At 45.3% G+C, this 24,801-nt stretch overlaps 1 protein-coding gene across 2 annotated transcripts in view; it reads left to right on the top strand.

Annotated features, from left to right (window-relative positions):
* The window catches only part of vwa8 (von Willebrand factor A domain containing 8), a 354,489-nt gene that overhangs the window by 273,892 nt on the left and 55,796 nt on the right, over positions 1-24,801 (top strand). For both annotated transcript variants that reach the window (XM_059650499.1, XM_059650498.1), the window contains one exon: positions 9,770-9,878. In XM_059650499.1, coding sequence (XP_059506482.1) covers positions 9,770-9,878 — 109 coding nt within the window. The remainder of the gene's footprint in view (positions 1-9,769; positions 9,879-24,801) is intronic.

The following is a 24,801-nucleotide window of genomic DNA, read 5'->3' as shown; positions in this document are numbered from 1 at the left end:
GGAGACGTTGTTGCTTCTCCACTCCCCAACTCTGATGGAGCACAACTGTCCGTGTGCAAGCTGAATCTGGGAACCTGTCACAAGCTGGGAGCTTCTAGCCTGTTATCCATCTAGAAATTACTGGAAAAACTTGACAGACCTGACAGCATCTGTGAAGAGAAGGCAAAGCCAACGTTTCGAGTCCTGTTACCTTTCTTCAGGACAGTTCTGCTTTATTCTGAAGAACGGTAACTGGACCTGAAATGTTGACTTTATTTTCTTTCCACAAGTGCTGCCATACCTGCTGAATTCCTCCTACCATTTTGTTTTGGATTCTCAGCATTTACAGTTCTTTTTTCTGATTATTTACCTACTCTGTATGCTTGGGCTAGTCATTCCTGTTAAACTTTCTGAGCTGCTGCTACATTCCCCTAGCCCTAACCCTAACCCTAACCCCTATAATAGGAGAGCGCTATGTTTTCACAGGTGCAATCTTTCAGGTGGGAGGTTAAACTGAGGCCCTGTCAGCCTCTCAAGTGAGCCTAAGAGATCCCATAGCATAATTTTGAAAATGAACAAGAGTGTTTGCTCAGCTATCCCAGTCAATATTGATCCCTTAAAGAAATATTGCTTAAGGAAATTACCCAGTCATTATCACATTGTCTTTTTTTGTGGGACCTTGCTGTGTGCTAATTTGCTACCATGAAACGTATGAAACAGAAATTACTGGAGAATCTCAGCAGGTCTGGCAGAATCTGTGGACAGAAAGCAGAGTTGCTGTTTCAAGTCCAGTGACATTTCTTCACTTAAGAAGAAGGGCCACTGAACTCAAAACTTTACCAGTATTTTCTCTTCCCAAATGCTGTCAGACCTGCTGGGATTCTCTAGTTCAAAGAGCAAAGAAAATTACAGCATAGGAACAGGCCCTTCAGCCCTCCAAGCCTGCACAGACAGGCTGCCTGTCACAACTAATACCCCTTACACTTCCAGGAACCATATCCCTCTATTCCCATCCTATTCACTTATTTGTCAAGATGCCCTTTAAAAGTCACTGTAGTATCCGCTTCCACTACCTCCCCTGGCAATGAGTTCCAGGCACCCACCATCCTCTTGTGTAATTTTATTTCATTTGTTGGGGAGATGATGGCCTCATGGTGTCCCTGGACTGTTGATCCAAAGACCCAGATAACATTCTGGGGGCCTGGGTTCGAATCCTGCCATAGCAGATGGCAAAATTTGAATTCAATAAAATATCTGCAATTAAGAGTCTAATGATGACCCCATGAATCCATTGTTGATTGCCGGGAAAACCTAATATCCTTCAGGGAAGGAAACTACCATCCTTACCCGGTCTGGCCTACATGTGACTCTAGACCCCAGCAATGTGGTTGACTCTGAATTGCCCTCTGCACAATTGGGGATGGACAATAAATGCTCCCTGGCCAGTAACATCCTCATCCCGTTAATGAATAAACGACAAATAACTGGTTGTGTTTGTGATGCAAAGACTGAAAGTCTCCAGCAGATGGCAGTCTTTTTCAGACTTTGATATGATGCAGTACAGAAATACTCATTTTTCATTGTAATTGTAACCTAACACCGTTCCAACTAATTGCAGATCCCTGTAGAGCAACCTTGACTTCACTTATGTTTGTTTTGGAATTCAGTAAATGAATATCTCAGTTACAAGTAATTTAAGTACAATTACAGTTGTGTTTAGAAATTCCTGAGACATTTTCATGTTGAATTAGACGAAGCTTGCTGCCACATAGAGAGGGGCAAATAAGAAATCAGAGAACAGGATGGATAAGTTAACCTACTCCCTGTGCCAGTGTCAGCATTTCCAATGAAATGCACTTTTTGGCCTAAGAAAAAGGTGATGTGTTCAGGATACAATCTGGCCAAGACATTATATCATCTACTCTGTTAGCTAAAGGGGAAAAAATGCCAGGATGATTTTACAAAGGAGCAGGAAGGGAGTCTTTTCTGGTGTCCTGGTCAATATTTAGTTAATAAGCCATATGCATGAGGGACTGTAGTATATCTGTCCATTAGGAAGAGACAAGTAGTTCCAAAGCTTGAGAGGAAGCACGCAGGATCAAGCGTGGGATAAGGTGAGGAGTGCTGCTTAAGGAACATACAAAAATAAGAGGTACGACAGAACCTGCTGAGCCATTTAGTAAGGCCAGGGATGTGTGTTGTCCAAATTCCACTGTCCATCTGCTCCCGATAGTCTATGATTCTTAAAGCTTGGACAAAAAAAGCGATGGCTTTGCAAAGGCAAACATACTTCTCTTTAACCAATGATCATGTGTAAGACAAATGGTTGAGAAAAGGCTTAGCTATAGATCTGGTTGTCAATGAATCTTACATTTTTCAGAAGGTTCTGCATGTGCTGTAATACTCATACCTCCCCTGTTTCCTCAATAATATATAAAAAAAACTTTTGGACACAGCTGTTGCTGTCCATGGCTGTTCCCTTGTCCTGCAGAGCAGCTTGTGACTCTGAACTTTTCCTGCTGAACAAGGTAGTCTTGTAAGCCAGCAAAGGCCCCTGGTGTTCTGTTTCTGGCGCAAACTTCAGACCACACATCAAGGCCAGCCCTCAGCAATAAACAGCCAAGGGTATGTGAATTGTCACTGATTCCACACAAAAAGCCTTTCAATTGCTAAGTGAATGATGGTGCCCTGATGCCTTGAACATGGGTGGTTAATTCCAAACATAAACTAAGAATACTTTTAACGAAGAGAATCTGACTCCGCCTGCAACTCATTTCTTGCAGTAGTGTGGGTCCCTTACAAGGCCCCACCTGTCAGTGAGAGCTCGCCCTAAGGTAATATGAAGCAGAAACCTTCACTGCAGCTTCTAATTGATTTTCTTACCAAATAAATGTGGCAGTTCCAACATAATTCTTTGTAGTAAAGTATTTTCAAAAGTTTCTGTCATTTACTGTCATCCTCTTTTACGTCTCTGCTAAACTCAGTAGAAGTTTACATCAGGTCATTGTCATGTTGCTGTCAGTAGGACCTCACTATTTGCAAATAGACTGCTTCGTGCCTTACATTATAACAGTGAATATACATCAGAATTACTTCTTTGGTTGTAAAGCAAGTGAGAAAGGGCACATAACGTAAGGACATGAAAGGCTTCATATAACTACAAGCCCTTTTCGTTTTCCAATAAGATTAATATTGTTATCTCGACTCATGTTTTCAGCTCATGAACAAATAGCCCTCTAAAACATGGTATACTGCTGATCATGATCGGGAATTTATTAGGAAGTAAAACCAAATAGAAGTGAAAGAAAATCTTCATCATTTTCCTTTATCCTTTCAAACAACTTGCGCCCTTTACCAAACACTTTCTTGTATTGAGTCATAAAATCAAACACCATGAAAACAAAACCATTGGTCCAACCAGCCCATGCCGACCATTGTCCTATAAACTGGTCCCACCTGCCCGTGTGTGGCCCATTTCCTCCAAACCTATCCTATTCAAATACTTATCCAAATGTTTTTAAAGCATTGTATCTCTACATGCATCCACCAGTTCCTCTGGAAGTTCATTTCACACACAAACCACTCTCTGTGTGAAAAGGTTACCCCATGTCTTTTTAAAATCTTTCTCCTCTCACCTTGAAATATATCTCAAGTCTTCCCCACCTCCAGGAAAAACATTTGTCATTTACTTTATCTATACCCCTCATGATTTTATAAACTTCTATAACATCACCCCTCCACCTCTTACGCTCCAGTGAGAAAAAGTCCCAGCCTATCCAGCCTCTCCTTGTAACTCAAACCCTCTGTTCCCAGCAATATCCTGGTAAATCTCTTCTGAATCCTCTCCAGCTTAATAAGATCTTTTCTATAACAGGGTGACCAGAACGGGATCACTAATCCAGAAGAGGCCTCACCAATGTCTTTATATAACCTCAATGTAATGTCCCAACTCCATTACTCAAAGTCTGAGCAATAATTGCAAACATGCTAAATGCCTTCATGACCACCCTGTCTACATGTGATCCAAACTTCAAAGAATTGCATACCTGAACCCCTAAGTCTTTCTGTTCTATAACACTACCCAAGGCCCTACTTTTAATTGTATAAGCCCTGCCTTTGTTTGTCATCAAAATGAGAATATGAGTGAGATAAACTAATAAGCTCTCAGATACTAAATGGTTTCAGTAAACTCCAATCTGTAACAAACTAGACATCAGTGAATAGCTTATTGTTAAGTCCATGCTGAATGGTGCTATTGTATCATTTTGGCAGTACACTCACCCGTTTATTGACAAACAATATTCATAGGACCTGTTGATTGTAAAGTGTACACACTCTTGAATTTTGTAGTCAGTGTGTAGGCCTGATTGTGAAGTGGTAAATTTGCATGTAGTGAATAGCACTTGTTGCACTCATCACTTCACCAATGACATCCATGTCTTAAAGCACTAAACTGGAATATCTTCCCTAACCCTCTCCTCTTCTGTACCTCACTCCCTCCTTTTCCAGCTGCCTTAAAATACTTTCTTTTTTACCAAGCTTTGGTCACTTGTCCTGATATCTCCTTATGTGACTCGGTGTTAAGTTTTGTTAGAGTTTATTCAGCAGTCTGGTATATACATACGACATTGGATGCTTTAGAAATGTAAGTTGTGTGCACGTTGGTGCATTGTGATGTGTTTCATGCAGTTCACTGGCTTCTCTCCAGATTTCCATTTGACCAGATGTTTATTTGTATTTCCACAAAGCAATATGTCTCCATTTCTAAAAGAAGTTTAAAAAAACTGGAAGCAAGCAGAAGGCAGTAACTAAAGAGAAGTGGATTTCTCTGATTTCTTTAAAAGGCATTGTTTCTTTTCTCAGCTAAAATGCAGACTTTAATCCTTTTGAACACTTGAGGGTAAATGTTCCAATTATGCATCCCATTTGTACAGTTTCAGCTGCTGTTAACACATGTTGGGAAACTGCATACGCAGCCTGTGTTCTAGTTATGAGCTCAGGTCCACGGTGTTCTGAAGACAGGGCCCCACCTCTGATCTGTAGTTAGGAAACCATTTCCTTTTCATGAAGCCATTTAACTCCAGCTTTGAGTGATGCAGGAAATATAAGCAAAGTTTAAATCAGTTGGCAGTGTGGGATGGGAATATAATTATTGTTTTTCTAACCAGACTCTTTGCTATTTAAAAATGTGTGAAAACTTACTTATCTATTTTCAAGACAAAACATCACCGTTGAAGACTATTGACTGAGTTCCCTTGTGTTGTCAGACCATTGCCCTTTTGATTACAGTTAGATTAAATGGATAAAAGAATTTCAGCTGTTTGTTTTTCTGGGGAGTGGAGTTTTTAAACATGATTGAGCTACTGTGAAACACAATATTGAGAAAAACTGAGCTACTGCTGTGGGAATTGATGAAATTGCAGACTGCTGAGTAGAGATGTGTAAAAGTATGATGTACTGCCTAGAACACCCCAGGCAGAAATAAACTATGTCCAAGGGCTGACATATCTGGAATGACATTTAAATTCAACAGATCTAGGTCAGACAGTTGAAAGGCTGTTTCATACCCAGGGCATACAATGCAGATTTGGCGATTGAAATATTGGTCATATCAATCCTAGAAAACCTTGCAGTGTGAAAAGAGGTCATTTAACCCGTTGAGTCTGCACCGACCCTTCAAGGAGAACCACACCCAGGCCCACCCTGCTACTCTATTGCCACAACCCCACGTTTACCATGGCTAAACCAGTGAGCCTGCCCATCTCTGGGCACTACAGGGCATTTTAGCATGGCCAATCCACCTAATGTGCACATCTTTAGACTGTGGGAAGAAACCCAGTGCACCTGGTGGAAACCCACGTACACACGGGGAGAATGTGCAAGTCGCCCAAGACTGAAATCAAACCCAGATCCCTGGTGCTATGAGGCAGCAGTGCTAACCACTGTGCCACCCCAATGTTTAAGATTAGCTTGATTACAGGAGAGAGGACTAGTGCCATGTGGGCAAGGGAGTGACAGGATTCTTTGTTGAATAAGCCATATCATCAGCTGGAGTAGCCATTTAGTCTCTCAAACCCAATCTGTCATTCACTTAGGTCCAGACTGATGAGTGTGAAAATCCAATTTACTTACCTACGAGTACCTTTACCTCACAAAATTCTGTTAATCTAGGTTTGGCTATTTTTAACTCACCCACCCTCAAAACCTTTTTGGGGGAGGAAGTTCTAGATTTCCACTACCATTTGTGTGAAGAAGTGTTTTCAGACATTGCCCATCTAACACCTTGTTTTATTTTTAAGGCTATATATCCCTGATCTCAATTTCCTGAAGAGGAAGTTAGTTTCTCTGTGTATTACAAACTCCTGGAATCATTATAACTGCCTTAATTGGATCATCCTTTAACCACCTTCTACCAAGGAACAAAACCCTTCACTTTGTAACTGTTGTGTTGGAAAGTTAGAACCTGACTGGGTTAATTGCAATCACAAGACAAGCTCTGCCCATCAGTATATAAAAGAATAATCCAGGAAGAGCTAACTATTTTCTGAATTCTTGCTGTTGTGCTGAATGACATATAGCTAAACTCTTATGGATAGAGACTGTTCAGTTGAACATTATTCTAAAGTGTATCTAACTTAATGCCGATAGCTTTATGTCAGTCACGAACATACTTTGGTTCAAGAAGTCCCAGCCTATCTTCTGCCGAAGACCACATGAGGACATCTTCCCAAAGTGGTGTCAGTAGCTAAACAAATTCCAGCAAGAAAGATTGGTGGCTGCATGTTTACCCAAGAATATCTTAGATCATATCCAGCCTTACAATAGTAACCTGTTCCCATTGATTTGGCATTTTAACCACTCAATGGGAACAGCGTGTTGCGGTCAGATTAGAGTTGAGTCATGAGCAGCCCAAAATGGAGCAGGAACCATACATCAACCAGTCTAATCATCAACAGAAAAGTATGAAGTCTGTCAGGGTGGGATCCATGAAGAAGGGAGTTGATGGTTGAGGATGGGAATGTCATAGAGCTGGATTAAAATTATGAGGGGTGCGGACAGGGTAAATAGAAAGCAGCTGTTCCCCTTAATTGAAAGGTCAGTAACAAGGGGGCATAATTTTAAGGCGAAAGGCAGAAGATTTGGAGGGGGTTAGAAGAAAAATATGTTCATCTAAATGGTGAAGGGCATTTAGCATGCACCACCTGGGAGGGTAATTGAGGCGAGTAATTCTTTAAAATGGACTTGTATGAGTACTAGAAGTATAATCACATTCAAAGCTATGGGACTAGTGTGGATTTAATGTAGCTTTGAAGGTGAAGACTGGATGACCAAAGGGAATCTTCAGTACAATATAACACTATAATTCCACATGGGGGAGGGGTTCAGATTGTGGAGGGAGTAGTTGATGATGGCAAAACATTGGCATTGATCGGTGTTCGTGACTGCTGTCGCCAGGAGCAGCCATGAATTGAATAAAATGGCAGATCATCCCTGGAATAAGCTCATGATCTGCTTGGGAGCTGTATTCTCTGACTGAAAAAGTACAGCACGCCTAGAGCACAGCAGCACAAGGCTTAAACAAGATTGACCTATGTGGCTTGATCCCAGTAGCAGGAATCTCCCTGCAGCAACTGGAAAACACCCCCCCCCCCCCCCCCCTTGGATTGGTTCAGAAATAGTGGGAACTGCCGATGCTGGAGCATCAGAGGAGCAGGAAAGCTGACATTTCGGGTCTGGGCCCTTCTTCAGAAGGCCCATGCTGCTTGGCTTACTGTGTTTATCCAGCTGTACATCTTGTTATCTCACCTCAGATTGGTGTTATTCATCAGGCTATCCTCAGTACATTCCACTGCATTCACAGCAAATGTAATTCTCTTAAATGAACTTTATTCTACAAATTGAATTTTCATGCACGAAACAGGACTAAGCAGTTAGAATTAACAATTTTTCAAAATTACTTGTAACATGGCTAAAATTTGGCATGAGGGCAGTGATGGATGCTGGAAGATGTTTGAGGCCATGAAGTGGTCTATGTGGGGCATAGGGAATGTGTGCGAAGGGGTGGACCATAGGACTTTTTCAGTTCTGTTTTATAGTCAGAACCATGCCCCACAATAGTGAGGCTTTTTAAACAGCCAGCATCAGCAGCTTATATCCCCTGTCGTTGCATCCAAACTTTTTCCACAGTCAGAGATAACAACGTGTAGAGCTGGATGAATACAGCAGGCCGTACGTTTCGCGCCTACACCCTTCTTCAGAAAAAGTCAGCTGGCCTGGCTTCTGCCAGCAGTGAAGATCCAACTTTCAGAGCCAGACCTTCTTGAAATTGGGAATTTTTCCAACTCCTCCTATCCTACCCGCCTCAGGGAGACAACCCAGCCCACTGTTTCAGGAAGAGTTTATATTTGAGTGCTTGAATGAAAAGGAGTGTGTTTGTGAGAGGGGCGTTGGTCCATGCTGCTTCTCAGTGGAAATGTCAGATTGTGTCCACTGTGTTATTGTGATTGATTTGAATATAAAGTGGAGGATGAATTTAAATAGTTTTCTAATTGACATTTTAAGCAGAGGTTGAGAGGAGATTTATGAAGTACAATAACCAAAATTATGAAGGTATTTGATAAAGTAGGTAGACAGTGGTTCAGTGGTTATTACTGCAGCCTCACAGTGCCAGGGTCCCAGGTTCGATTCCAACTTCAGGCATCTCTGTGGAGTTTGCACACTCTCCCCGTGACATAATAGGTTTCTGCCAGGTGTTCTGGTTTCCTCCCACAGTCCAAAGGTGAGCAAGTTAGATGGATTAGCCATGCTAAAGTAGCGGTAGCATTGAGGGATGTGGAGGTTAGATGCATTAGTCATGAAAATGTAGGTTTATAGGGATAGGGTTGGGGGTATGGGTCTGGATGAGATGATATTCGAATGGTTGGTGTGGACAGATTAGAACAAATGGCCTGTTTCCACACTGTGGGGATTCTGTGGAAACTTTTTCCCATTGCCAGGGAGTATGTTCGTTTGGCAGTACTGAGGCCTTTAAATGCCAACACAGACATAATGAACTGAATGTCTTTTCTCTGTAGTGTATACTGCACTAAACACTACACTGAATACTGTGCAAGTCTGCTGTCACTATTTTATTTTATGTGGCTGAAGTCACTTCCTCATTGGATCACCCACAGCTAGTGATAAAGGAAGCCCTTCCCCTTTGCATCTTGCCCTATGTCTTGATTTTCAAACTTGCCAATCCTTGACCAATCACATATCTGAGTCTGATCCACCCTAAAAGATGAAGAAATAAAGACTTACATTTATAAAGCACTTTTTATAATCACAGGACATTCTAAAGCATTTTCCAGCTGGTTAATTATTTTTTGTTGTGTTATTGCAATCCTCATGTAAAAAGCATTGAAGTTAATTCATCAAGAGCAAGGTCCCTCAAAGTGCAATGTGACAATTACAAGACATAGGGAGATGAATATTAGCCAGGGCACCAAGGTTAGCCCCCTTCCTCCTCTTCTAAATAATACCACCGATCACTTATTTTAAAAAAAGTTTAATGGTTTAAGTAAAAGTTTAACTCCCTTAGTACTGCACTGGATTGTCAACCTAGTGTCCAGAATGTTCTCTGAAGCCCTCATGTTTTTGACTCTGAAGCAAAACTGCTATCTCCTGAGGGATTAAGCAGTCTGATAGCGCACAGTAAAGTTGATCACCTCCAAAAGAGATGGGTTTGTTCAACTTAATGATTTCCACTCATAGCGGTGGGAAGAATAATTGGAATATTTTGTCCTTTCAGATTACGATAGAGAGGGATAGTGGATTGGATGTGACTGCCCCTAAACATGGAAGAATTGATGTGGACAATGCCCCGCATGTTGGGGGCAACACATGGGCAGGAGGAACTGGTAAGTAAGGAATAAGGGATTTGATTTCTAAACAACACAAGAAATTAATGGCTTGCATTGCACTCAAAATACAAATTAAAACAAGGGCAACCTAGGAGCTTCAGCACCTGACCAGACCACCATTTGTGAGTATTCACTGTTGGAGCGAGGTCATCCACCATGGCAATATTTGTTGGATAAAGCAATGGCCAGACTCCTTTAAAGTGATCCATGGGCATCATGAGGAATACATTGTTCCCAATACATTCCTGCCTGCCTTGTAGAAGCAGCAAACCATTCAGCCACTCATGGCAGTTCCTCCAATCAATTAGATCACAATTGATGTGAATCTTAGCTCCTTAAAACTATAAGACTTAGAAAATGAATTAGGCCATTCAGCCCATCGAGTCTACTCCACCATTCAATGAGACCATGGCTGAACTGCTAATCCTCAACTCCACTTTCCTGCCTTTTCCCCATAACTCTTGGATTCCCTTATTGATTAAAAATCTACCTCAACCTTGAATATAGTTAATAACTCTAAAGTCCTTCAAAGAAAAAAATTCCAAAGATTCACTCACCTTTGTGAGAAGAAATTCCTCCACAAACCAACTCAAATATGTGACCTCTTATTCTGAGATTATGCCCTCTGGTCCTAGATTCTCCCACAACGATAAATAACTTTTTCACATCTACCCTGTCAAGACATCTAAGAATCTTATAAGTTTCAATAAGGGTCATCTCATCCTTCAAAATTCCAACGAGTACAGACCCAGTCTGCGCAACTCTACCCAAGGCAGATTACTATCTGAATGGCTGTAGATTGGGAGAGGGGAGTGTGCAGTGGGACCTGGGTGTCCTTGTGCACCAGTTGCTGAAGGTAAGCATGCAGGTACAGCAGGCAGTAAAGAAGGCAAATGGTATGTTGGCCTTCATTGTGAGAGGTTTCGAGTACAGGAGCAGGGGAGTGTTTTTGCAGTTGTACAGGGCCTTGGTGAGGTCACACCTGGAATATTGTGTGCAGTTTAGGCCTCCTTTTCTGAGGAAGCATGCTCTTGCTCTTGAGCAAGTGCAGTGAAGATTTACCAGGCTGATTCCAGAGATGGTTGGTCTGATGCATGGACAGGAGACAGAGTTTGGGATTGTTTTCGGTAGAGGTCAGACAAATGAGGGGGGATCTCATAGAGACTTATAAAATTCTAACAGGACTGGACAGTGTAGATGCAAGGAGGATGTCCCCGATGGCATGTGTGTGTGTCCAGAACCAGGGGTCACAGTGTAAGGATTTGGGGTAGATGATTTAGGGCAGAGGTGAGGAGAGTGGTGAGCCCGTGGAATTCATTACCACAGGAAGTAGTTGATACCAAAACATTGAATGTATTCAAAAGGCGACTAGATATTGAATCAAAGGTTATGGGGAGAAAACAGGATTAAGCTTTTGAGTTGGACAATCAGCCACAATTGTGAAGAATGAGCAGGATTCAAAGGGCTGAATGGCCCCCTCCTGCTGCTATCTTCTATATTTCTATGTTCTCCTCATAATCCAGTTCCCATGTCTGGGACTACCTCCAATAACACTGTATCTTTGCTTTGATAATTGAAGCAAAACTGTTCACAGTATTCTGGTTGTAGCCTAACTAGTGCCTTGTGTAATTTTAAGCGAGACCTCCCTATTGTTATATTCCATTCCCTTTGAAATAAAGGCCAAACTTCCATTGGCCTTCCCTATTACCTGCTGAAATTGGATGCTAGATTTTTGTGATTCAAGGATGAGAACTCCTGAATCTCTCTGTTCCATGGCTGTCTTCAGACCTTCTCCATTTAAAAAAAACATTCAGCTCTTCTATTCTTCCTGCCAAACTGTATAACCTCACTTCTCCCCATTGTATTCCATCTGCCAACTATTGTCCACACATGTAATCTGTCCAGATCCCTTTGCAGAATCTTTGTGCTCACTTATTGACTTCCCACGTTTTTTTGTCATCCGCCAACTTTGCTATAGTACATCCACTTTCCTCATCCAAGTCATTTCTATATATTGTAAGTAATTGTGGCGCCAGCACTGATCCTTGTGACATTGCACTAGCTGCAGATTGCCATTCTGAAAATGCTCAACCCATCCCACCACCTCTACATGTCCACTAGAGAGGCAATAATTAATTCAAATTGTGTGCAAAGTGCATGTCGTCATTTCATGCCCTCTGGTATGGGATGCACAAATGTTCATCTTCCAAAGTTGGTTCTTCCACTGGGAAACCTTGCTTGCAGGAAAGTTCATCCATACAATATTCCTAATGCTGGGACCAAACAAAATTATAGGATGAGGTTGTAGACTTGCTTGCTGAGCCGGTGGTTTTATTTGCAGATGTCTCATCACCCTGCTAGATAACACCGTCAACGCGCCTCCAGTGAAGTGTTGGTGTTCTGTCCCACTGGCTATTTGTATGCCTCAGTTTGCTGGGGTGGTTGGCATCACGTTGGTTTTGTTGTTCAGTAGTTTACATATCAGGTCTAGTTCAGTGTGTTTGTTGATGGAGTTCTGGTCGGAATGCCATGCTTCCAGGAATTCCCTAGTATGTCCCTGTTTGGCTTGTGCTATTATGGATGTGTCATGCCAGTCGAATTCGTGTCCTTCTTTGCCTGTGTGTACTGAGACCAGTAAGAATTGGTCATGTCTCTTGGTGTTTAGTTGGTGTTCGTGTATCCTTATTGCCAATTTTCTTTCAGTGTGGCTTAGGTAATGTTTCTCACAGTCCTTGCAGAGCATTTTGTAAAATTAGTTTGGTTTTGTTGGTTGTGCATATGGGATCCTTTACGTTCATCAGTAGCTGTCAGAGGGTGTTAACTCACTCAGAGATAACACAATGTGGAGCTGGAGGAACACAGCAGGCCAGACAGCATTAGAGGAGCAGGAAAGTTCTCCTACTGCTCTGATGCTGCCTGGCCTGCAGTGTACCTACAGCTCCACACTGTGTCTTAGGGTGTTGTTGGTTTGTGGACTACCCTGATGCCTAGGGGTTTGAGCAATCTTGTGGTCTTCTCCAATATGTCTCTGGTGGATAGTAGGGTGACTAGTGTGTCTGGCTGTGTTATGTCTTCTTGTTGTAGTCTGTCACAGAGGTAATAGCAGATTGTGCTTTTTAGGTATCCATTCCTTTCAAAAACTCTGTATAAGTGCTCCTGTTCTGCTTTGCGCAATTCTGGGTTGCTGCAATGTGTTGTGACTCATTTCAACAATGTCCTGATGCAGCTCCTTTTATGACCTTTTGGTGGCTTGCAGGGTGTGCAGGTGTGTAAATGGGTCAGTCTTCTTGGTAAAATTTGGTGCCCTGGAATTGCTACCCTCAGGCTGTCCTTTGCACACTTCCTTTGCTTTGAAGGCTGATGTTCATGTTGTTATTATCCCCATTGGTATATTTAGCAAGGGTTGTATTTACCATAAGCTGGAGAGATGGAAGCATAGTGATAATGGCACTGGGCTAGTAATCCAGAGGCCCAGGTTAATGCTCTGGGGACATGTGTTCAAATCCCGCCATTGCACGAGTGGAATTTAATCTGAATTGACATATCTAGAATTAAAAACTAATCTCAGTATTAGACTGCGCCATTTTTCAAAATAGCTTCCATCCACCATCACACCTGCCACCACATGGTGTTCAACCCACTGAGACTCAGAGGCTTGTCTTCCTACACAAGTCTTACAATTAACATTAGATATGCTGAAGTGGATGTGAGTTGACCTGGAACTGCAAGACCACCAGATAGCTCAAAGACTTAGCCTTGACATGTTTAAAATTATGCAAACAGTTAGGCAGACCTATAAAAATCCGAGATAATGGGAACTGCAGATACTGAGAATTCCAAGATAATAAAATGTGAGGCTGGATGAACACAGCAGGCCAAGCAGCATCTCAGGAGCACAAAAGCTGACGTTTCGGGCCTAGACCCTTCATCAGAGAGGGGGATGGGGAGAGGGAACTGGAATAAATAGGGAGAGAGGGGGAGGCGGACCGAAGATGGAGAGTAAAGAAGATAGGTGGAGAGAGTATAGGTGGGGAGGTAGGGAGGGGATAGGTCAGTCCAGGGAAGACGGACAGGTCAAGGAGGTGGGATGAGGTTAGTAGGTAGATGGGGGTGCGGCTTGGGGTGGGAGGAAGGGATGGGTGAGAGGAAGAACCGGTTAGGGAGGCAGAAACAGGTTGGACTGGTTTTGGGATGCAGTGGGTGGGGGGGATGAGCTGGGCTGGTTGTGTGGTGCAGTGGGGGGAGGGGACGAACTGGGCTAGTTTAGGGATGCAGTAGGGGAAGGGGAGATTTTGAAACTGGTGAAGTCCACATTGATACCATATGGCTGCAGGGTTCCCAGGCGGAATATGAGTTGCTGTTCCTGCAACCTTCGGGTGGCATCATTGTGGCAGTGCAGGAGGCCCATGATGGACATGTCATCTAGAGAATGGGAGGGGGAGTGGAAATGGTTTGCGACTGGGAGGTGCAGTTGTTTGTTGCGAACTGAGCGGAGGTGTTCTGCAAAGCGGTCCCCAAGCCTCCGCTTGGTTTCCCCAATGTAGAGGAAGCCGCACCGGGTACAGTGGATGCAGTCTACCACATTGGCAGATGTGCAGGTGAACCTCTGCTTAATGTGGAAAGTCATCTTGGGGCCTGGGATAGGGGTGAGGGAGGAGGTGTGGGGACAAGTGTAGCATTTCTTGCGGTTGCAGGGGAAGGTGCCGGGTGTGGTGGGGTTGGAGGGCAGTGTGGAGCGAACAAGGGAGTCACGGAGAGAGTGGTCTCTCCGGAAAGCAGACAGGGGTGGGGATGGAAAAATGTCTTGGGTGGTGGGGTCGGATTGTAAATGGCGGAAGTGTCGGAGGATGATGCATTGTATCCGAGGTTGGTAGGGTGGTGTGTGAGAACTAGGGGGATCCTCTTAGGGCGGTTGTGGCGGGGGCGGGGTGTGAGGGATGTGTTGCGGGAAATACGGGAGACGCGGTCAAGGGTGTTCTCGATCACTGTGGGGGGAAAGTTGCGGTCCTTAAAGAACTTGGACATCTGGGATGTGCGGGAGTGGAATGTCTTATTGTGGGAGCAGATGCGGCGGAGGCGGAGGAATTGGGAATAGGGGATGGAATTTTTGCAGGAGGGTGGGTGGGAGGAGGTGTATTCTAGGTAGCTGTGGGAGTCGGTGGGCCTGAAATGGACATCAGTTACAAGCTGGTTGCCTGAGATGGAGACTGAGGTGTCCAGGAAGGTGAGGGATGTGCTGGAGATGGCCCAGGTGAACTGAAGGTTGGGGTGGAAGGTGTTGGTGAAGTGGATGAACTGTTCGAGCTCCTCTGGGGAGCAAGAGGCGGCGCCGATACAGTCATCAATGTACCGGAGGAAGAGGTGGGGTTTGGGGCCTGTGTAGGTGCGGAAGAGGGACTGTTCCACGTAACCTACAAAGAGGCAGGCATAGCTGGGGCCCATGCGGGTGCCCATGGCCACCCCCTTAGTCTGTAGGAAGTGGGAGGAGTCAAAAGAGAAGTTGTTGAGTGTGAGGACGAGTTCAGCTAGGCAGATGAGAGTGTCGGTGGAGGGGGACTGGTCGGGCCTGCGGGATAGGAAGAAGCGGAGGGCCTTGAGGCCATCTCCATGCGGAATGCAGGTGTACAGGGACTGGACGTCCATGGTGAATATGAGGTGTTGGGGGCCAGGGAATTGGAAGTCCTGGAGGAGGTGGAGGTGGAGGGCGTGGGTGGTGTCACGGACGTAGGTGGGGAGTTCCTGGACCAAAGGGGAGAAAATAGAGTCCAGATAGGTGGAGATGAGTTCGGTGGGGCAGGAGCAGGCTGAGACGATGGGTCGACCAGGGCAGGCAGGTTTGTGGATTTTGGGAAGGAGATAGAAACGGGCCGTGCGGGGTTGGGGAACAATGAGGTTGGAGGCTGTGGGTGGGAGGTCCCCTGAGGTGATGAGGTCGTGAATGGTGTTGGAGATGATGGTTTGGTGCTCGGGTGTGGGGTCATGATCGAGGAGGCGGTAGGAGGTGGTGTCGGAGAGTTGGCGTCTGGCCTCGGCGATGTAGAGGTCAGTGCGCCATACTACCACTGCGCCACCCTTGTCTGCGGGTTTGATGGTGAGGTTGGGGTTGGAGCGGAGGGCTGCCCGTTCTGCGGGGGAGAAGTTGGAGTGGGTGAGAGGGGTGGAGAGGTTGAGGCGGTTAATGTCTCGACGGCAGTTGGAGATGAAGAGGTCGAGGGAGGGCCTATCTCCTTCCCAAAATCCACAAACCTGCCTGCCCTGGTCGACCCATCGTCTCAGCCTGCTCCTGCCCCACCGAACTCATCTCCACCTATCTGGACTCCATTTTCTCCCCTTTGGTCCAGGAACTCCCCACCTACGTCCGTGACACCACCCACGCCCTCCACCTCCTCCAGGACTTCCAATTCCCTGGCCCCCAACACCTCATATTCACCATGGACGTCCAGTCCCTGTACACCTGCATTCCGCATGGAGATGGCCTCAAGGCCCTCCGCTTCTTCCTATCCCGCAGGCCCGACCAGTCCCCCTCCACCGACACTCTCATCCGCCTAGCTGAACTCGTCCTCACACTCAACAACTTCTCTTTTGACTCCTCCCACTTCCTACAGACTAGGGGGGTGGCCATGGGCACCCGCATGGGCCCAGCTATGCCTGCCTCTTTGTAGGTTACGTGGAACAGTCCCTCTTCCGCACCTACACAGGCCCCAAACCCCACCTCTTCCTCCGGTACATTGATGACTGTATCGGCGCCGCCTCTTGCTCCCCAGAGGAGCTCGAACAGTTCATCCACTTCACCAACACCTTCCACCCCAACCTTCAGTTCACCTGGGCCATCTCCAGCACATCCCTCACCTTCCTGGACCTCTCAGACTCCATCTCAGGCAACCAGCTTGTAACTGATGTCCATTTCAAGCCCACCGACTCCCACAGCTACCTAGAATACACCTCCTCCCACCCACCCTCCTGCAAAAATTCCATCCCCTATTCCCAATTCCTCCGCCTCCGCCGCATCTGCTCCCACGATAAGACATTCCACTCCCACACATCCCAGATGTCCAAGTTCTTTCAGGACCGCAACTTTCCCCCCACAGTGATCGAGAACGCCTTTGACCGCGTCTCCCGTATTTCCCGCAACACATCCCTCACACCCCGCCCCCGCCACAACCGCCCTAAGAGGATCCCCCTCGTTATCACACACCACCCTACCAACCTCCGGATACAACGCATCATCCTCCGACACTTCCGCCATTTACAATCCGACCCCACCACCCAAGACATTTTTCCATCCCCACCCCTGTCTGCTTTCCGGAGAGACCACTCTCTCCGTGACTCCCTTGTTCGCTCCACACTGCCCTCCAACCCCACCACACCCGGCACCTTCCCCTGCAACCGCAGGAAATGCTACACTTGTCCCCACACCTCCTCCCTCACCCCTATCCCAGGCCCCAAGATGGCATTCCACATTAAGCAGAGGTTCACCTGCACACCTGCCAATGTGGTAGACTGCATCCACTGTACCCGGTGCGGCTTCCTCTACATTGGGGAAACCAAGCGGAGGCTTGGGGACCGCTTTGCAGAACACCTCCGCTCAGTTCGCAACAAACAACTGCACCTCCCAGTCGCAAACCATTTCCACTCCCCCTCCCATTCTCTAGATGACATGTCCATCATGGGCCTCCTGTACTGCCACAATGATGCCACCCGAAGGTTGCAGGAACAGCAACTCATATTCCGCTTGGGAACCCTGCAGCCATATGGTATCAATGTGGACTTCACCAGTTTCAAAATCTCCCCTTCCCCTACTGCATCCCTAAACCAGCCCAGTTCGTCCCCTCCCCCCACTGCACCACACAACCAGCCCAGCTCATCCCCCCCACCCACTGCATCCCAAAACCAGTCCAACCTGTCTCTGCCTCCCTAACCGGTTCTTCCTCTCACCCATCCCTTCCTCCCACCCCAAGCCGCACCCCCATCTACCTACTAACCTCATCCCACCTCCTTGACCTGTCCGTCTTCCCTGGACTGACCTATTCCCTCCCTACCTCCCCACCTATACTCTCTCCACCTATCAGAGATAATGGGAACTGCAGATGCTGGAGAATTCCAAGATAATAAAATGTGAGACTGGATGAACACAGCAGGCCAAGCAGCATCTCAGGAGCACAAAAGCTGACGTTTCGGGCCTAGACCCTTCATCAGAGAGACGAAGGGTCTAGGCCCGAAACGTCAGCTTTTGTGCTCCTGAGATGCTGCTTGGCCTGCTGTGTTCATCCAGCCTCACATTTTATTATCTCTCTCCACCTATCTTCTTTTCTCTCCATCTTCGGTCCGCCTCCCCCTCTCTCCCTATTTATTCCAGTTCCCTCTCCCCATCCCCCTCTCTGATGAAGGGTCTAGGCCCGAAACGTCAGCTTTTGTGCTCCTGAGATGCTGCCAGACCTATAAAAATGTTGCTTTTACACTGGATGGCATCTATTTCAGGTTAACATTCTGACTTGCTGAATATGTTACAATCGGTCTTTTCAATCGCAATGCACACTGAAGCTGCCATGGACTTGTTTACTTAAGTATCTTTATGTTTTCCTGCAAACCTGTGCAGTTAATACCCTTTAAAAGAGTGACAATTAGTGAAAGGGGTTTGTGGAGACAAAGTTTCCACACAGCCCAGTAACTTCTTAGCTGCTCGTGACCAGCAAGACTTGCCTTCTGGTACTAATTGATAAGATGCACAAAATTAAAAGATGGTCAAGTATTTTAGAGATAGTGCGAACTGCAGATGCTGGAGAATCTGAGATAACACGGTGTGAAGCTGGATGAACAAAGCAGGCCAAGCAGCATCAGAGGAGCAGGAAAGTTTGACGTTTCAGGTCGAGACCCTTCTTCAGAAGGGTTATCTCAGCCAAGTATTTTAGGTTTATTTGTATTTTTAATAAAACCTCAGATTTGACATGTATGGTGTCTCCAACTCAGAGAAATACTAAAATAAGTTGAAATACTTGTGTGTAGGTAAAACCTGATGACAAGCAGTGATAAGAATTGGTGTCACTCTCTAACGATTGTATTGCCCATCTACTGTGCTTTCCAAACAGGTCATTTTTACTGATACATGATAATGGTACATCTTAATGCTCTGAGAATTTCATTAAGGATTAGTCAGAAGATAAGCTAACTGCATTTCAGGAATTTGAATGTCAGATTGTGACCTCTGGCCACAGTTCAGCCATTTGTTGCTTAATTATCCTTTTATTTCTTTACAACTTGATGATTGAAGGGTCTCCTTCATGTGCACAACATAAAAGTGGTCACACTGAGATTAGCCAAGATGCCATTCTCAGAAACATGCCCTTTGCTCAGGTTTGGTCAGAGTTCATGATTTCCACACTCACCTCGGGCATGCAGCTTACCCATTGCCATATCTGGAGTTATGGCTGTCCTGCATCTGGCTGAAAACCCAATCCTGAGATCAGAGTGCTGAAGAAACAGCAGTCACAGTTCTACACAGCAAGAGGAGGCCATTTAGCCCATTGTTCCAGTGCTGCCTCTTTGAAGGAGCTATCCTATTATAGTCAGTCCGTAATCTTGTTGGCAACTTCCATTCCTTTCCAGGTGTGTGTCCAGTTTTGTTTTTAAAATTATTGCATCTGTTTTCACCGATTCCATTTTCTTATAATTTGCTGCAGAAAAAGGTCTTTCTTCCTTACAGCCCCAGCCCACTACAACGCCATTGGCTTTTCTCATTATTATAGACCTCAGTCTTCTAGTTATTGACGCTTCTTCCAGTGAAGCCCTTTATTTTTCTTCGGCTGTTTTGAATGACTTCTGATAACCTCATAAGGGCGGCACGGTGGCTCAGTGATTAACACTGTGGCCTCACAGTGCCAGGGACCCAGGTTCGATTCCAGCCTCGGGTGACTGTCTGTGTGGAGTTTGCACATTCTCCCCGTGTCTGCGTGGGTTTCCTCCGGGTGCTTCGGTTTCCTCCCACAGTCCAAAGATGTGCAGGCTAGATGGATTGGCCATGCTAAGTTGCCCGTAGTGTTCAGGGGTGGGTGGACTATAGGGAGATGGGTCTGGGTGGGATGCTCCAAGGGGCAGTGTGGACTTGTTTGGCTGAAGGTCCTGTTTCCACACAGTAGGTAATCTAATCTAAAATCTAAAAACCTGATGTGGCTAAAACAGGTGTGGTTGTCAGCACAGCTTTCAAGTTTTCAAATATATTTAGACATCCTTCTCACTATGCTGATATTTAGGACAAATTTGCAATAAAATCTCTATGCCAACTTAATATAATATTTTATGTTTTGTCTTAAACCTGAGAACATCTAGAATATCCCTTTTCTTGGTGGTACTTGGCCTTCTCCCTTGGTGTGGCCAAAATCAAATACCTTTACTTTGATAAATTCTTTCTTGGCCAGATTTATAACCCAATTGACTTAAAGTAACTGATCAAACATTTTCCTCAAGTGATGTAAATGTTCTTCCCAGACTTTTGCTAAAGCAAGAAAATCGCTGATGTAAATGATAGTTATGTAGTCCTTTAGTTACTTTATTGGCTAATTGTTAGAATGTGACTGGTGCATTTTTCATTCAAAATGACTTTGCGCTGATAAAGTACATTGGGTGTTACAAAACATCTATCAGCAAGCAGGACTTGCAATTATACTTTCAGCAAGTCAGCTCTTCTGATGAATCGCTTGTCTCATCATCATTAAATGCAGTTCGCCAGTCTTGGGATGGGTTACAAGTCTGCTTTTGTTATTATGCTGACTTTGTAATAATCAACACGGGAACTTTATAACCTATCCAGGCAGAAATTCAGCAGCATCTTGATAGATGAGATCCAGCTACAATGACTCAATAATGTCATTGCCCATCATGAACTTAATCTCTTCCTTCACCTGAGCTAATCTCTATGGATTGAGTCTGTAAGGGTGTTGTTTAAAATTAATGCATTTCTCAAGTTAACATTATGAACAACCAAAACTGTTTTTCCTAGCCTATTCCCATAAATTGATTTATAATTCAAAAGTAACCTTCATAATTCACCTCATTGCTTTTTTGGAAGATAAAACATGATTTGACCTAACCCTATAAATACATTTGTTTTCCAAACTAATTGCTGCAATGTCAACTTTTGACATTTCAATTTCTGATTCATACTCCAATTCTTCTGATATTTCTAAGTCACTCTCTACTTTCACTGCCATAACTATGCTTCCCTCCTGTCTATTATCCCTGTCATAATATAATTTTTAACATGTTAACATGACGCACTGGTTGATGGTTTCTCCTGTTTGGAGTACTTACTACATAATTCATATCATTGAGTTTTGTTTTGATTTAATAAGGTCCAGTGACCTTTGTTTTTAATAGTTCCACAGAGGCAGGTAACAATGTTTCCCCAGCAAAATTTCAAATTTTGGCCGATATATTTTTTCATTGTTTGTTGAGCACTGTTCAAATGGTTTTTTTAATCAGCTTATATGTTTTGATCAATTTCTCTTTGAAACTTGAAACAAAGCTTAGAAGTGCAGTTTCAGAGCTTTGCTTTATCAGTTTCTCATAAATTAATTTATGTAGTTCTCTGACCTGATGTTCACAGACTACTTCAAAAGAATTAAATCCTGTGCATTCATTGAGAGTGTTCTTTGTACCAAATAATAAGAAAGGAATTCGTTTATCTCAAATCATTCTTGATCGTAAACTCTGATCATGGCTTCAAACTTTAATGCTACTTTTCCAATGTACCTTGAGATTGTGGATGTTGTTTTGTCTCAGGACAATTACGCATAGTGCAATGAGTAAGCGAAAGATTATTGTCTTTGGGGGTCTGCATTTTAATTTGGCATCTGACTTACCATACTCCCTCAGCAGAATCTCCTTTCTGTGTTCTATGTATATCATTAGAACCAACATTAACCATGACTACTGGAGCTTGCCCCTCCCACTACAAGTTCTTCTCCACCCCTGAGCAAGTATCCAAAACCCTGGCACTGGGTGAACAGCACTCTGGGTCCTCACTCTTGGCTGCAGAGCACCTTGTCACTTTCCCTCATTATATTGTCCCCTGCTGCTTGAATGGCGTCCTCTAACAGTGCCACGGTCAGTTAGTTTGTCCACTCTGCAGTCCTCACTGTCATCCAAATAAACTGAAAAAAAATCAAACCAGTGGATTATTACACAGTCAAGCTTGGCCATAGTTTGCATGCCACACAGTATGGCTGCACTGGTTGCCCAGAGCAGATTGTTGTGAGGAGATGTTTGAAATAATGGGATCATTTCTATTAAGGAGACAGTGGGACTTTTAAGGCCTTTTGAAGCCTTAAAAAGTTTGAGTCTGCCCGAGAATCTGTCTCAGATTGAGCAGCGATGGTCACTTCCTTAAGTAATGTGAGCATCTTCCATCAATGGGTGCTGGCTTGCACTTCCCTCTGTTGTCTTGCACTTTACACAGAGTGTTGTCACAAAACAGAAGCAATTGTATACGGTATCATAGTTCAATGTTGTTCAGTGAGTTTTTGTTATTGTTAACTGTGTCAATCTTTGTCCTGTATTTGAAATATGTTTTTTTCTAGCCCTGTTTCAGTGTGGTCTGTCTTCAAGCCACAAGCCAGGCCCTGCAAATTTTGATCTCTTGGTAGCAATGTGGTGGGGCTGCAAAATTAATTTTGAAAAGAAACTAAATTTTCCAACCCTATGAGATGAATCTCACTAACAGAATGTTTTAGATTTTGACTGTTTCTGAAGAGAGTGAGAAAGAGAGTGGCCATGTCCCTATGAAATGAAGCTGAATTGGTAGAGTCAGAATATGTGTGGGAACAAATTGTGGATTCCATGTGTTTGACCCTTGGTTGGACAAGATTCTCATGTGAAACAGAATGCTCCCTCCCATTTTACATCTGCTGGTTCCTGGTAGCAGTCTTCAGTAATATCACAGCAGTGTTTGAATTATTATAGTGAAGTATTCCTGCAGCAGCTTATTTTCCACACTTTTGTTCCCAGCCAGTTGGTGAATTTCTTTCATAATGGGAATTGCAGATGCTGGAGAATCCAAGATAACAAAGTGTGGAGCTGGATGAGCACAGCAAGCCAAGCAGCATCTCAGGAGCACAAAAGCTGACGTTTCGGGCCTAGACCCTTCATCAGAGAGGGGGATGGGGAGAGGGAACTGGAATAAATAGGGAGAGAGGGGGAGGCGGACCAAAGGTGGAGAGAAAACAAGATAGGGAGCGAGGAGAGTATAGGTGAGGAGGTAGGGAGGGGATAGGTCAGTCCAAAGAAGATGGACAGGTCAACCCTCAACAAATTCTCTTTCAATTCCTCCCACATCCTACAGATAAAGGGGGTGGCATGGGTACCCGCATGGGCCCAAGCTATGCCTGCCTCTTTGTAGGTTACGTGGAACAGTCCCTCTTCCGCACCTACACAGGCCCCAAACCCCACCTCTTCCTCCGTTACATTGATGACTGTATCGGCGCCACCTCTTGCTCCCCAGAGGAGCTCGAACGGTTCATCCACTTTACCAACACCTTCCACCCCAACCTTCAGTTCACCTGGGCCATCTCCAGCACATCCCTCACCTTCCTGGACCTCTCAGTCTCCATCTCAGGTAACCAGCTAGAAACTGATGTCCATTTCAAGCCCACTGACTCCCACAGCTACCTAGAATACACCTCCTCCCACCCACCCTCCCGCAAAAATTCCATCCCCTATTCCCAATTCCTCCGCCTCCGCCACATCTGCTCCCACGATGAGGCATTCCACTCCCGCACATCCCAGATGTACACGTTCTACAAGGACCGCAACTTTCCCCCCACAGTGATCGAGAATGCCCTTGACCGCATCTCCCGCATTTCCTGCAACACATCCCTCACACCCCGCCCCCGCCACAACCACCCAAAGAGGATCCCCCTTGTTCTCACATATCACCCCACCAACCTCTGGATACAACGTATCATCCTCCGACACTTCCGCCATCTACAATCCAACCCCACCACCCAACCTATTTTTCCATCCCCACCCTTGTCTGCCTTCTGGAGAGACCACTCTCCCCGCGACTCCCTTGTCCGCTCCACACTCCCCTCCAACCCCACCACACCCGGCACCTTCCCCTGCAACCGCAGGAAGTGCTACACTTGCCCCCACACCACCTCCCTCAACCCATCCCAGGCCCCAAGATGACCTTCCATATCAAGCAGATGTTCACCTGCACATCTGCCAATGTGGTATATTGTATCCATTGCACCCGGTGTGGCTTCCTCCACATTGGGGAAACCAAGCGGAGGCTTGAGGACCGCTTTGCAGAACACCTCCGCTCGGTTCGCAACAAACAACTGCACCTCCCAGTCGCGAACCTTTTCAACTCCCCCCCCCCGCCACCCCCATTCTTTAGACGACATGTCCATCATGGGCCTCCTGCAGTGCCACAATGATGCCACCCGAAGGTTGCAGGAACAGCAACTCATATTCCACTTGGGAACCCTGCAGCCCAATGGTATCAATGTGGACTTCACAAGCTTCAAAATCTCCCCTTCCCCCACTGCATCCCAAAACCAGCCCAGTTCCTCCCCTCCCCCCACTGCATCACAAAACCAGCCCAGCTCGTCTCCTCCCCCCACCACATCCCAAAACCAGCCCAGCCTGTCTCTGCTTCCCTAACCTGTTCTTCCTCTCATCCATCCCTTCCTCCCACCTCAGGCCGCACCTCCATTTCCTACCTACCACCTCATCCCGCCTTCTTGACCTGTCCACCTTCCCTGGACTGACCTATCCCCTCCCTACCTCCTCACCTGTACTCTCCTCTCTACCTACCTTGTTTTCTCTCCATCTTCAATCCGCCTTCCCCTCTCTCCCTATTTATTCCAGTTCCCTCTCCCTATCCCCCTCTCTGATGAAGGGTCTAGGCCCGAAACGTCAGCTTTTG

This window comes from Stegostoma tigrinum, chromosome 12, assembly GCF_030684315.1.
Source record: "Stegostoma tigrinum isolate sSteTig4 chromosome 12, sSteTig4.hap1, whole genome shotgun sequence".
NCBI lineage: Eukaryota > Metazoa > Chordata > Chondrichthyes > Orectolobiformes > Stegostomatidae > Stegostoma > Stegostoma tigrinum.
Note: the sequence above shows the minus strand (reverse complement) of the source record. Positions and strands in the feature narration are given on the sequence as shown.